General features: G+C 36.4%; 1 protein-coding gene and 1 pseudogene across 2 annotated transcripts; one reads left to right on the forward strand and one right to left on the reverse strand.

Moving 5' to 3' along the window:
- Positions 1-1574: 1574 nt before the first annotated feature.
- LOC103342287 (uncharacterized) lies at positions 1575-6588 on the forward strand (annotated as a pseudogene). The gene is made up of 10 exons (XR_016122916.1): positions 1575-2408; positions 2880-2957; positions 3169-3287; positions 3658-3841; positions 3982-4084; positions 4193-4333; positions 5223-5315; positions 5499-5576; positions 5673-6121; positions 6225-6588. The product of XR_016122916.1 is annotated as an uncharacterized LOC103342287 (transcript).
- An 819-nt stretch (positions 6589-7407) lies between these two features.
- Positions 7408-11873, reverse strand: LOC103342256 (nascent polypeptide-associated complex subunit alpha-like protein 1). Its single transcript, XM_008245867.3, has 4 exons — positions 11715-11873; positions 9651-9735; positions 8070-8197; positions 7408-7962 (listed from the first exon to the last, which is right to left on the reverse strand). The coding sequence occupies exons 1-4, from the start codon at positions 11772-11774 to the stop codon at positions 7630-7632; spliced, it is 606 nt and encodes a 201-aa protein (XP_008244089.2). The 5' UTR covers positions 11775-11873; the 3' UTR covers positions 7408-7629.
- Between the last annotated feature and the right edge of the window lie 2368 nt (positions 11874-14241).

Below are 14241 nucleotides of genomic sequence, written 5' to 3' on the forward strand. Positions count from 1 at the left end.
AACCAGGGCCTATCACAAATCACAAGAAATTTATAAACAAAACATTGAGCAAAAATAAAGAACAAAAGCAATGAAACGATTAGGCTTCATCCATTTCTCAGCTAGCCCCAATGCATCTATGAGCCTTACCTAATCTCAGAAACCAAGCCACAATCTATAATAAAAAGAAAGTACTTAAAAAACCAAAAAGAGACCAAGCATAGATGAGCAAAACCCAAAAAGAGACCAAGCATAGATGAGCAAAAAGAGACCAACCTGGAGTCAGCCTAATCGTTTCATTTTAAGTACTTTCTTTTTATTATAGATTGTGGCTTGGTTTCTAAGATTAGGTAAGGCTCATAGATGCATTGGGGCTAGCTGAGAAATGGATGAAGCCTAATCGTTTCATTGCTTTTGTTCTTTATTTTTACTCAATGTTTTGTTTATAAATTTCTTGTGATTTGTGATAGGCCCTGGTTCGGCACCTTCACTTTGTGAGCTGCTCTTAAATAGATTCAGGGACTGGGATTCGAGTGGTGTGGTGTGGGATATGTTGGCGTTTGCTTATTCAAGATCTGAGATGATTCATGATGCTCTGTCTGTTATTGTTAAGATGAAAGATCTGAATTTGAACATTTCAACACCAACCTATAACTGTCTGTTGCATAACTTAAAGCATACAGATATCATGTGGATTGTTTATAATGAAGTTAAAGATCGTGGAACTCATCAGAGTGACCACACTTTTGACATACTTATAGATGGATTATGTGAGCAATCCGGCCTACAAGATGCAGTTTCGTTCTTCATGGGTGTGGAAAATATGGAGAGTTGGCCTTCAGTTGTTTCATTCAATACCATCATGTCTAGGTTCTGTAAATTGGGGTTTGTGGATGTTGCGAAGTCGTTTTTTTGTTTGATATTCAAGTGTGGACTACTTCCTGATTCATACAGTTATAATATTCTTATTCATGGGCAGTGTATAGCGGGTTCATTGGAAGAAGCATTGGAGTTCACTAAAGACATGGAGAGGCATGGGGTACAGCCTGACACAGTCACCTACAACATTCTTTGTAAGGTTCATCTACTTGGTTTGATGAGTGGAGCTCACGAGGTCATTCAGAAAATGTTGATTAAAGGGTTAATAAGTCCGGATCATGTGACATATACAATTTTGATATGTGGGCACTGCCATGCTGGAAATATTGAAGAAGCCCTTAAGTTGCAGGAAGAAATGCTTTCAAGGGTTTTCAGTTGAGTGTCAGTATATACAGTGTACTCCTCTGAAGTTTGTGTAAAAGTGGACGAGTAGTAGAAGCATTGAGATTGCTATATGAGATGGAAGCTGTTGGCTTGGAACGAGATCTTATAACATATTCTATCCTCATTCATGGCCTATGCAAGAAAGGAGATGTTCAGAGGGCTAGCAAAATATATAGAGAAATGTACATGAAGTGAATCATTCCCAATTACTTTGTACACCGTTCTATTCTCTTAGGTCTGCGTGAGAAAGGGGATATATCTGAGGTAAGGAAGCATTTTGATAATCTACTAAAAAGGGATGTGACAGAGGTTATTGTATGTATAATATTATGATGGATGGGTATGTCAAAATAGGTAGCATTGCACAAGCCACGCGATTGTATAAACAAATAATTGAAAAGCGAATAAATCCTAGTATTGTCACTTTCAATACTCTTATTTATGGTTTCTGCAAAACTGGGAAACTAGTTGAGGCTCATAAGATGTTGGATACCATCAAGCTGTTTGGATTGCTACCAAGTCCATTTACTTATACTACTCTTATGGATGCCAACATTGAACGAGGAAACATCCATGGCATGCTTGAGTTGCTTCAGGAGATGGAAGCAAATGCTATAGAACCAACTCATGTATCTTACACGGTAGTTATTAAAGGACTTATCAAACTGGGGAAGCTGCAGGAGGCTGTTCACTTAGTTGAGGAAATGTATGCTAAGGGCATAACCCCAGATCAAATCACATATAATACTCTGATAAAATGTTTCTGTAAAGCTCGAGACTTCAAGAAAGCTTTTCAGTTGCACAATGAGATGTTGATTCATAATCTTGAGCCTACTCCTGTTACATATAATGTTCTCATCAATGGTCTTTGTGTATATGGCGACCTAATGGATGCTGACAGGCTACTGGTTTCTCTTTGTGACTGCAATATCAATTTGACAAAAGTTGCTTATACCACATTGATCAAGGCACATTGTGCAAAGCATGATGTACATAGGGCAGTGGGGCTCTTCCATCAAATGGTGGAGAAAGGATTTGAAATCTCCATTCGGGATTATAGTGCTGTTATTAATAGATTGTGCAAAAGGTGTCTAATAACTGATGCAAAATATTTTTTCTGTATGATGTTATCTGATGGGATTTTTCCTGATCAAGAACTGTGTGAGGTGATGCTGAATACTTTTCGTCATCATGGTGATCTTAATTCAGTAGCTGATCTTCTAGCCGAGATGTTCAAACTTGGCTTTCTTCATGATTAACATGGGGAATCTTTTGGCATCTGACCATTGGGAAAAGCGTTTCACTGGCTCATATTAGACAAATTCAGTTCATGAGGTATAACATTATATTCATATATCTCCATTCTCTCATAAAAATGAATGAATAAATACTATATTTCCAGAAATGACTAAGTCAAAACAGTTTCCTAGTTCTTTCATAATAACATTAGGTCGTATACTACTGTTTTCCAGAGGACAGTTTATGCTCATTATGATGCGTTTTGCATGCGCCTTATTAGTTGGCCCATATGTTGACTGTATTTTTCTTTCCTGTTCCAGTAATGCTAGTCATGCTTTGGACAAGTTGAGATGTTTGAGTGTGGCTAACCCCTCTCTGCTTGGAGATGCAGGCAATAGCTCTCTTATGTAATTAGGGAAGAAACTGATCCTGAAAATCTCATACGCCATGGAACACAGATCACCCTCTATTTAAGGGTACCATACCTGCTACTTCATTTCTCTTTTCATGGGATTTGGTCATTTTGCATGTGACTTTTCGTTTATTGGGCATTGAAGTTATGTCCGGCTATTGCTAGATGTTGACACATTAAAGTCATTATCTTTTGTTGAGACAGTTCATTGCTTATTTTTCAATTTATTCTGATGTCTTATACAAACTATCTCAAAGTTATATCTCTCCTTGCAGCCGGATGACAAGTATGAATTCTCAGATCCGCCCCAGATCCAGGGTTTGGTGAAGAATTACTTGCACTTTGTTTCCTTCCCCAATCTTTACATGGAAAGAAAAAATCAAGGACTGTTGAGGTGGGGACTTCATTTTCTGCTTGTCATACCCGTTCCCTCTATATGGCAAGGGGCAAGTTTTGAAGGGATTAATAGAATTGGATTTCTGCATGTGATTCATCTTTTCCTTAATGATTGGACTGTTACTTCTTTATTAGTTGAAGGTGCATGTCAAGTGTACATTATAGGTGATAATCAGAAAAGTATTGTTGTCAAAATGTGACTCTCTGAGATGCAAACTTTTATCAAAATCGGTTGATTATTGCAAACGAATCATTGAGGCTACATTTCTTCTATACCTTACAGTTATATGATTAAGAAGTATCTGTTGTTCATATGATGAAGGAATTAGCAGTTTTGTGAATCCTCACTGAGTGGAAACTTTTGGCAGGTGGAAAATGAGGAAGAACCAAAGCCAGAGACATAGGATTCCTAATTGTGGGAAATATAATTTTTTCTCAGTAACTTTTACAGTGTAATAAGTTACTTTGATTGTTACCAGGGTGAAATAAAAAATAAGACAAAAACTGAGAATTATTGGGATTGGGAATTAGCCAATGAAACAAAGCGTATGGGTAAGTTGAAGGCATAGCATTATTGATGTCATAAATGTATTTTAGATTCTGCATGGCCCGTTTGCCTATTGTGCATGTATTTTCTTGTTATATATTTTATTAGCCTTTTTTAAAATTAATTTTGTTTTGTTCTTGTGCAGATGCGGAATCCAAAGGAAGTTGAAAAGATGAGTGCCATGAATTTTACAAAAAACTTGTAGTGAGCTCTTGGATCCAGTTGCATACACTCACTTCACCACTGAGGTACTAAAATGGTCTCTCTCTCCCTTTGTCTTCTTGTGTTTTGTTTTAATAATTTGGTTGAGGTAGAAAATGTATCAGATTTAGAGTTTAACTTTGAAATCTGCACAGGGTGAGGTGGAGTTCAGGAGTGTTCTTTATATTCCTGGAATGGGGCCTCTTAACAACGAGGATGTTGTCAATGCAAAAACAAAGAATATATGTTTGTATGTGAAATGGATATGTATCTCAGATGATTTTGATGGTGAACTGGTAAGTTTTGATATATTGGAAACCATGTGACTTTGAGCTTCCATTTAGTTCGTTGTTTTGGTTTCATGTCAGTGGTGATCATCTTTGTTGCAAATACTGTTGCACTTTAAGTTTCCTTTTTTGTGATTTATTTTATGATTGGTATATTATTAACAATGCTGGTGTTGACTGTTTATTCTTTATTTAAATTGGAAAATGAAGTATTCCTTAATACTCATTGTAGTTATTACATGTTCTAATCAAAAGAAATGTTGTTTTATCCATCATCAATGGAGTTTTTTAGCTGTTGTGAAAAAAAAAATGGAGATTTTTAGATGTTATAGGCATTGATGGTATTCAACTAGTGATGTGCCATTTGGAAGGTTCAAAATACATTTTGGGGTTGATGCTTATTTGTATGTGAAACGGATATTTATCTCAGATGATTTTGATGGTGAACTGGTAAGCTTTGATATATTGGAAACCATGTGACTTTGAGCTTCCATTTAGTTCGTTGATTTGGTTTCATGTCAATGGTGATCATCTTTGTTGCAAATACTGTTGCACATTAAGTTTCCTTTTTGGTGATTTATTTTATGATTGGTATATTATTAACAATGCTGGTGTTGACTGTTTATTCTGTATTTAAATTGGAAAATGAAGTATTCCTTAATACTCATTGTAGTTATTACATGTTCTAATCAAAAGAAGTGTTGTTTTATCCATCATCAATGGAGTTTTTTAGCTGTTGTGAAAAAAAACAAATGGAAATATTTAGATGTTATAGGCATTGATGGTATTCAACTAGTGATGTGCCATCTGGAATGTTCAAAATACATTTTGGGGTTGATGCTTATATGCTTGGAAATATGGTTTGTCGCTGTAATACATTGAATTATTCTTTTTGCAGTTTCCTTGACACCTAAGCTTTGTTAAGGGTGTGGTGGATTCGAATGATCTTCCTCTAAATGTTTCTCAAGAGATTCTTCAAGAAAGTCGAATTGTAAGCCCTAGTTTTTCTACTATCTTCATGCATTTTGTGAAGGGAATGCTATTACTCTTAAAATTTGTGGACATCTCTGTAGCAGTTAATATTTGTTCTTTGTTTTTTTTTTTTTTTTGTGCTTAGATATTTGTATCAGGTTGTATTGTATTATTTCTTAGTCTATCTATCTACTATTTTCAGGTAAGGATTATGAGAAAGCAACTCAAACGGATAACATTTGACATGATTCAAGAGATCTCTGAGACTGAAAATAGAGAGGTTGGTGGCAGCAATTAAGCTTGTGTTTTCTCTTCGATTCCACCTGAAAGGCTGAAAATTGTTATTAAATTGGAAAATGATATTATTTGATCCCAGGATTACAAGAAGTTATGGGAGAACTTTGGCAGGTTTCTAAAGTTAGGATGCTTCAAGGACTCAGCAAATCACAAGTGCATAACCCCCTTGTTGCGGTTCTACTCTTCAAAAAGTGAGGAATAACTGATTAGCTTAGATGATTATGTTGAGAACATGCCTGAGAACCCGAATGCAATCTATTACTTGGCAGCAGACAGTCTGAAAAGTGCTCGATTCTTGGAAAAGTTGGTTCAGAAAGATAGAGGTATCTATCCTGCCAACTTTGGTGGTAGTGCGGTAGGGGAACAATGTTGGTATAGAAAATTTGGTTTGCAAAGTAGTGGTAGAAAAATACAAGACTTGGAAGTACAGGACTTTAAAAAAATCTCTGGATGCCAGTGGGGTTGTACCACAGTGGTTCTAGTGGTCCCCTTCCCCCACCCCAACATGGCACCTGGGTTTGAAACTTGGTAGTGTGCAATCTTGAGGAACCCAAACCAATGCTTTACTCCCCCTCCCTAACGCTTGGCCAAAAAAAAAATCTCTGGATTTGACAGTTGTTTTCTACTGCAGGCTGCTTGCAAGAAGGCCCCTGACAGCACAGATGCCAAGAGAGCGCAGCTGAATTGGGAAACAAGATATACGAGATGATGGCAATGGCCCTTGGAGGAAGATGGGGTAGTTTGGAAGATGAGGAGGCAAAGACGGAGGTATGCAGCAAAACCGTCTGATGTAAGTGCTGGTGTAGCCTTGGAAACACAAGTAATTGAACCATTAGAAGTGAAGGCAGAGAGCGATCCATGGAATAATTTAATGTCTTCAAGAGATTATCCTTTAGATAAACATTTTGGCAATATTTTATTTACCTTTACAAGAAAGCATAAGGTTGCTAACTTGCTGTGGAGGAAATATACTTCTTGTGGACTTCATGCTTTTACCAATTTCCACCGTACGAAAAACAATTCAATATTCTCAGATACAGGGGACACTTAAAATATTATCAGTGCTCAATACATGAATTCGGAAGACGATGGCGATCTATCTTCAAGCACAAAATCCAGTTGTACATTCATCCTCAAGTATGTAACAAATCTGAATCTTCACAAATGCAAAAGCAGAGGGCTCTTCAAGCTCAAAATGTAGTGCTTGAAATTAAAATTATGTTTCCACCAACTCTGCAGAATATCCAGGGCTTTCCCTTTCAATGCAAGTTTCAGGGATGATGATCATCCAACACATGGTTGTCTAGGCTACTAAATTAGTAAGCTAGCTCGTTCACTAAAACAGAGGCCGCGGCAAGGATTGACTGAAGCCAGCTTCTGGCCCCTACTCGGAGAAAATCTTGGTTCTGGCTGGTGGGTGGATCATGTCACCCATCCACACTTGAGACTCCCTTAGATAGGTGACGTGGTCCATCTATATTTTTTTAAAAAACATAAATTAATCAATTAATCAATAATGATCTGTTTGGAAGTGATTTTTGGAGGGCCGGAATCACACCCAAACAAACAAGCTGCTTTTTCATAAATCATTATATGGAGAAACGCAAGTGATTGTCAGTCCATCTATAATCTCTACCAAACAAGCAGTTCACGGACAGGTGTCAAAACGGTAGATAGGAGACTGGGAGGGCACACAAGGTATCTCAAGCCTAGATAATAACCCCCAACCCTGGTATTTCATACATCACACCAAAAGTACAATCTACCACAACGGGATATATGTAGCGCCACTGATTATAAGCATGCTGAGCAACTGATATGCAAGATGATATTGTATAAATGAAGAGGTGCAATGCACTACAAGCAAAGACATCCAAACCATACATCATAACCATCAGAGTTATATCATACTGGTACAAGGATTAAAGAAACAAAGACATTCGAAATTTAAATCTCAAATTCTCAAGTAGACAGCACTGGGGGCCCCAAAAAAAAAAAAAAACTCATCAGATGTAAAGTTTCGCAGAGAAGGTGGCTCAGTTTGTTAATTCCATAATGGCAGAAACAATGTCTCCATCTGCTGCTTTGAGTGCTTTAACGGCTCTTGGTCTTGAAACCCCAGCTTGTGTCATCACCAACTCTATGTCCTTGGGTTCCACACCAGTTTCATCTATATCTTCATCATCTTGAGCCAATGTTGATGGTTCAGGGTTTGCTGTCACAGTATTTAGATTAGGAGCCTTGAACTGCTCCGCAGCCTGAGTTTGAAGTTGTGAGCTTAAATCTTCAATCTTTGCTTCCCCAAAAATGACATACGTATCAGATGCGGGGCTCTTAAAAACATCTGGCTTTGAGATAACAAACAGAATCTGCAAGAACAAAGATAAAAACATTAACCATATGCATAGATCTCATATAAGCCAGGACGTTGCAATCAAAAAATAAATATAAAAAAATGCAACAAATCAACACCAACATTCTTGCTCTTCTTGACAGTCACACGGCTGACACCTGGTATTGGCTTCATTCCAAGTTTCAACATTGCCTTGCGACTCTTCTTTTCACTTCTGCTCTGCTTAGACCTACCACTTGCATCTCCTTGTCCTGCCAGTGACATTTAGACAAAAATTTATACCCATATTTACATTGACTATACAAGATATAATGTTGAACTTCCCTCCAACCCACCCACCCCCCAATTTTTTATAGCAGCAAGGACCAGAGCCAGAATTATCATCTCTCGGGGTGGGCTCTTCAGCTAAACCAAACCATTCAGTTGAAAAAATTTACCAAAAATTCAACACTCTTATATCTTTAATTTTTTAAATTTTCAGTCACACAACCAGATAATTATGGGCATATTTCTGCCCAGAAAGAAAATCATAACCCGAACAAGAGAAAGGCCAAGCTAAACATAGAGAAAAAAACATTGCATGGTGCATTGAAGACAGCAACACAACCTTTTTTACCCATGGCTTCTACTTATGTTAATGGAAAGATTATTCAATCCCCTAATCAAACTAATATTTTTTTTTATCAAAAACATAATAAAATTAATACTTAAATTCAAATATGCTGCTCAGATTGCCTAAAAAAATTTCTACCTAATCTATATATATAAAGGCAGAGGCAGAGTTTGGTGTAACTTTCAATATACCAAGAAATATCCTTTGCTAATTAGAATTCTAAAATAATACAACTTAATTAATGAGGAATAAAATAGTTAAAGCAATCTTTTAAATTAAAAAAAGTTATTAAAGTAGGCTAGTAAAATTATTAACGTAGAACTGTTACCATTTGAAAAGGACAAAAATGGGAGAAATAAATCTGTTGAAATCTGTTGAAAAGGACAAATACCAATGAATGGCCTTCAGTCAATTTTCTCGGTTTAACTATTCATTTGAGTATAAACCGACAAGAAAAACTCCAACTTTCAGTACAGTCATGTCATCTTTCATTTCTAGATGACACAACGAAGAACAGGTGTATCATTTATCTGCAATTTCTTTTCACTTACAAACTCTATGTAGTGTTTGATTTTGGAATTCTAGTTGTCTCTGTGATTTCCTTGTTCAGATTGATTCCCTTAATTTTTTTCTGGCACTACAAATTTTATCTTATCTTTCCGTGAAACTTTGATGTTTTATTCATAAGGGGTTAGGTGAATAGTGCAACAGTATAGACATGTTTAAAGAGTATGAATTTTTTATTACATATTGGCATATAAGAAAAAATGTCATATACTTCAGGATCAAACATCTATGTCCGCATTACTTAGATTATGTACATTTTGTTCCTAAATTCATTGTCAAACTAATAAAAAAAATATTTAATATGAATGATGCAATAAATGAATGTGAGCATAAAGAATAAAAAATCTTTCAAAAGAAATATATAAATGAGTGAGTATAAATTGGAAAGAAAGGGTAATGTTATGGGGCAGTTTTGGGTATGTCCATCTTGGTAGTAGAAAACGCCTTTCGCATGCAGAGAAGCTTAAATAAAAAAAAAGGTAAAAGAAAAAACCAAAAATTAACATTTTCAATGTGCACTTTACCTTCCACATCATCGTCATCCTTGTCATCATCTTCTTCATCATCATCATCTTCATCATCTTCGTCCTCAACTACGGGCTCATCATCCTACACAAAATGCCAATCAAACTTTCTTGCCCAACAAAGAAAAGGTGAAGCATCCTAGATAATGTATTGAATGATAACTCTAGCAACAGAATATATTTGCTATTCTCCACCACTAAACATCAGCACAAGATTAACAACTATAGTAGGAAAGGACATAACTAAAACAGTCATATATTGCACATAAACATGACAAATTAGTACCCAAACAAGTTAAACATATAACTTTATGAACCTATGAGACTAGTCAATTGGAAATCAAGATAAGCCAAGTCCAATGGGTATTGAGTGAATTGAGCATCACATTCTTTCTCCCACTAATTGAAAATACCAACTTAGACTAGTGATCTACTGTGAAATATTTTACAGTTCACAATTGACATCACAATAGTAGGCCACTAATTCGGCCAACAAGATTGTCTTAATCCGGACAAAAGATTAAAATGATAAATAAACATGCCTGTTAAACCTAACCAGATAAACATGCTATCTGCTTGAAAGCATCAACTGAGGTAACATACTCCAGTTAATGGAATACAGGCAAGAGGTAAAATGTCTTGTAATGAGCAAAGTTTGAAAGTTCAATAAGATACAATCAGAGATTGACCAATCTCGATTATCCAAACCGAGTTCTTAATGGGCACTGATTAAATGCAGAAGTGTTCACTTCCCAAAATGCTTCTTTATGTCACGTAAGAAAACCCACACTTCCATGATTCCTTAATTTGAGAGGCCAATATTCTAAGGGAACCCAAAAAAAAAAAAAAAAACTAAATCCATGCAATTTTAATGCAGCATTTTGAGGTTCAAAAATATATCAAGGATCCTCCGTGATCATTCCATTCCTCAATTCTTAATATTTAGCTACATAATGCCACATTTTGACCTACTAATATTAACACCAATGTTAGGTGTAACCATATGCCGATCTATGTGAATGACTGAACCCTTACAAAACCTATGTCCTCAATTAGGTTTTCTTTCTTTGGCTGGGCAAGAATCAATTATAGACCTCCCAATCAAACGAAGGTCTGAAGCCACCCATGCAATATCAAACTCAAAACAAGAGTTCACCTCAAGTGCTAGAGAAATAAGAACAGAAGCTCCTCACATCATCTGATGCAGCAGACAGTTCTAGTTGTTCTCCCTTGACCCTTCTTCTCACACCCCATTGATTCAAACCTCAGTCATCTTAATTTAGTCAGAAGCAAATCATATAAAGTCAAATTTCGGTTCACATTTTTGCAAATGGCTGATGCAGTGTGAAATGGAAGGCTGATTAAGAATCACCCAGCTAATAACCAAAAAAATCAACCTTCACCAACCAAAGTATTAAAGAAGAAACAATGATACAAGTGAAACTAAAAATGAAAACTCAAAGGTCAGTAGTATATCTGTTTCTCCAAGCCGTAAGGAAAGGTTTCCAAGCAACCCCAATAGCTACTACATAACTAAAACATAAGCAGAAAAAAAAAAAAAAAAAAAAAAAAAGCACGGTAAACTGGATCACATCCCCTCTAAAATGGATACAAAACTAATTCTAAAGGCTGATCACAAGGAAATAATATTACATCAAAATTAAACCCTTTTAGGTCTGTAGTAGTTAAGTTCACTATGTATAAATGTGTTGCGCATTCATCGATCCATTGGAAATATTTATTGGAAATTCAACACCATAGCAGCTAAAACGCAAAATATAACCCAAAAAAAAAATCACACTCCAACCATAAAATCTTTCCAAATCATTTTCTAGATCAGCTAGCAGAAAAGATCAGCTAATTTATTATTATACCCACACACAAAAAAAAAAAAAAAATCCAGGCAATATCAACATTCCGAAACAATAAATAAAAGAAAACCCAGAAGGGGTAAGCCAATCCAGAGAACTATCACATATCACAAGCCTCTACTCAATTGAAACCGTTGATAAACTGCGAACGAACATGTAACGTGAGAGAGAGAGAGAGAGAGAGAGAGATTACATGAATTTTTTGCTGTTCGAGTTGGGCAGCGAGCTGCTCTTCTTGAGTTTGGGCAGTCATGCTTCGTACAGTGCAGTGTGGTTTGAGTTTGAGATGACTTCGGACTAAAACCCTAAAAACCCGAAATGTTTCGCAACTACGACATTATATATCACCCAGATTGTGGAGGCTCTCGTTCCCTTATTCCTGCCGGGTACGGTTATGGTGCTTTACGGGTCAACCCGTGATCCAACTGACCTCTTTTATGAATCAAGTGTCCTTTGATACTATGTGTGGTTAGGATTAAAACTTGAAATTAACAACCAAGGGGAAATGTTTTTTTTTTTTTTTGGGTTAGGAGGGGAAAAAATCTGTGGGGGAAAAAAATTGTGATACATGTCCAATCTCACATTTGGAAATGTGTTGTAAAATTGTTGAGCATTTAAGAGCATTTTCACCCATTTGTCATGACAAAATGCAATGGCTGCTATTATTCATAGAATAGTGCACGTCCTTATAATTATTTTGTTGAGTTTCCACCCATTGCCATGGCAAAGAACAATTACCTTTCACTTTAAATTAATTTTATTTTTTATACTTAAACGGTTAATTTGGATAAGATTTTCGATTGCCAAGTGTCAATATTTATTATAAAATTCACATCTCATATTTCAAATAAGATTTTCGGTTGTCACGTGTCTATATTTATTATAAAATTCACATCTCAGATTTCGAATAAGATTTTCAGTTGTTACACTTGCATCACATGTCATCTCTATCTTCTAAATCCCTCTATAAAACCATAGTCTCAACTCACACCAATCATCTATATCCTCTCTATCCTTTCATTTTTCATTGTTAAGGCCCAAAAATCCAAGGTTGGGCCTAAATAAATTCTTGCCCCAGTGTGACACCTTATTAAGAAAAAACTCGGTTCGGAGCATGCAAAATTCGTCATTCGCGCTTGCACAAGCCACGACCACGTGCCATGCGAAATAAATATGCAATCCGTCACGCTAAGAATTAAAATGAGCTTATAAAAGGCAATGGCTCTACAAGCCCATGCTAATTACCCCACCAAGCATCATGTCAAAGATCATAAAATTCAAGCACAACATGTCATGCCAAGCAGAGAACCATTACTTCACAGCCACGCTACAAGCTTAAGTGGGCCCAAGCCACACAAATGCCCAGGGCTTGCTTAAGTGGGTTGTGGTATGGAATGGTAATGAGCTTTCATAAGGCCCATTGATGAGCCGAGAAATGGAAGTTTTGGACTACTTGGGAGCCCCAAAACTCAAGCTCATTTCTTGAGCCCAAATATGTTGGTAAGCATAAAAGAGAGAAATAGCCCAATATGTTGGTACTCACATGTCTTGCTTGGCGTGGCATGTCGCTTGGTGTGCTTCAATTTTATCGTCCTTAAATAGGGACACGGTGTTTAGTTTAGCATGAGCCTGTATTTTATAATATTATTTCAATCCTTGGCATGGCAAATTATTTATTTAGCATGGCACGTGGACTATGACGTGTATATGATGAACCTTCGTGTACTTCGATATGTGACTTTTCTTAATACAGTATCGTATTGGACCGAAAACTTATTTGGGTCCAACCATGGACTTTTTTGGGCCTCAACAACCTGTTCTTGATTTCTCAAGAATGTACATCTTTGTTGAAAAGACATTTTATTTCTCTTGATTTTGACCCGTTCACCTTAAGGTTTCAAGATTGGAGTCCTCTACCTCACCACACCAAATGCTCCTTGGGATGAAGAGAAGGCAATCAAGAAGTATGGATGCTAGTCTACTTCTTGATTGGACCAATTTTTGGTTTGTGGAAGATAAGATCCAAAGATGACAGCAAGATGTTCTTGCAATTGAATCCTTCTCTTATGTCAATACTCCTTATTGCCATTATTAGATTATGGAATCCGATTGTCGATATTCTAATGTGAATAATTCCTTTTATATGATTATCTTGGTAAGATTTGAAAACTTCTTCTTTCAAGTCTTATCTACGACTCTGCACAAAGATTTGACCAATCATATCTTGGAGTATTCTCTCTCATTCACTGAGAGTAGAGATTCCTTGTTGTACATTCATTTGCTTCCATGACTCTATTGAGAATCCTGATGAGCACCTTTAAGCTTTGCTTAATTTAGCATGACTGTATAGTTCCCTCAAAGATTAACAACATAGCCACGAAACATCTATAATGCCTTAGGTCTAAGGATTAGTTTGCACCATTGCAATTTATGAGTTTTAGCTTGACATGTGAGTAAAGACTTCCATGCTATAACTTATGTGTTGGATCATGTTCAATGTACTTGTTCTTCTACAAGCACCTACACACATACCGATGTGTCTCCATACTTAATGACTTGAGACCTTGTCATTCCCTACATATAGAGACGATATTGTATGTACAGTGTACTGTTCTTTGCGGAATATTGACACCCAATCAATATTCCTATGACCATGAACATATTCAGGATTTAGGGATGATGCGAAGTCTCTATGTATGCAATCTTATTACATAGCTCTC

Source organism: Prunus mume, linkage group LG8 (genome assembly GCF_029339155.1).
Source record: "Prunus mume cultivar Tortuosa linkage group LG8, ASM2933915v1, whole genome shotgun sequence".
Taxonomy (NCBI): domain Eukaryota; kingdom Viridiplantae; phylum Streptophyta; class Magnoliopsida; order Rosales; family Rosaceae; genus Prunus; species Prunus mume.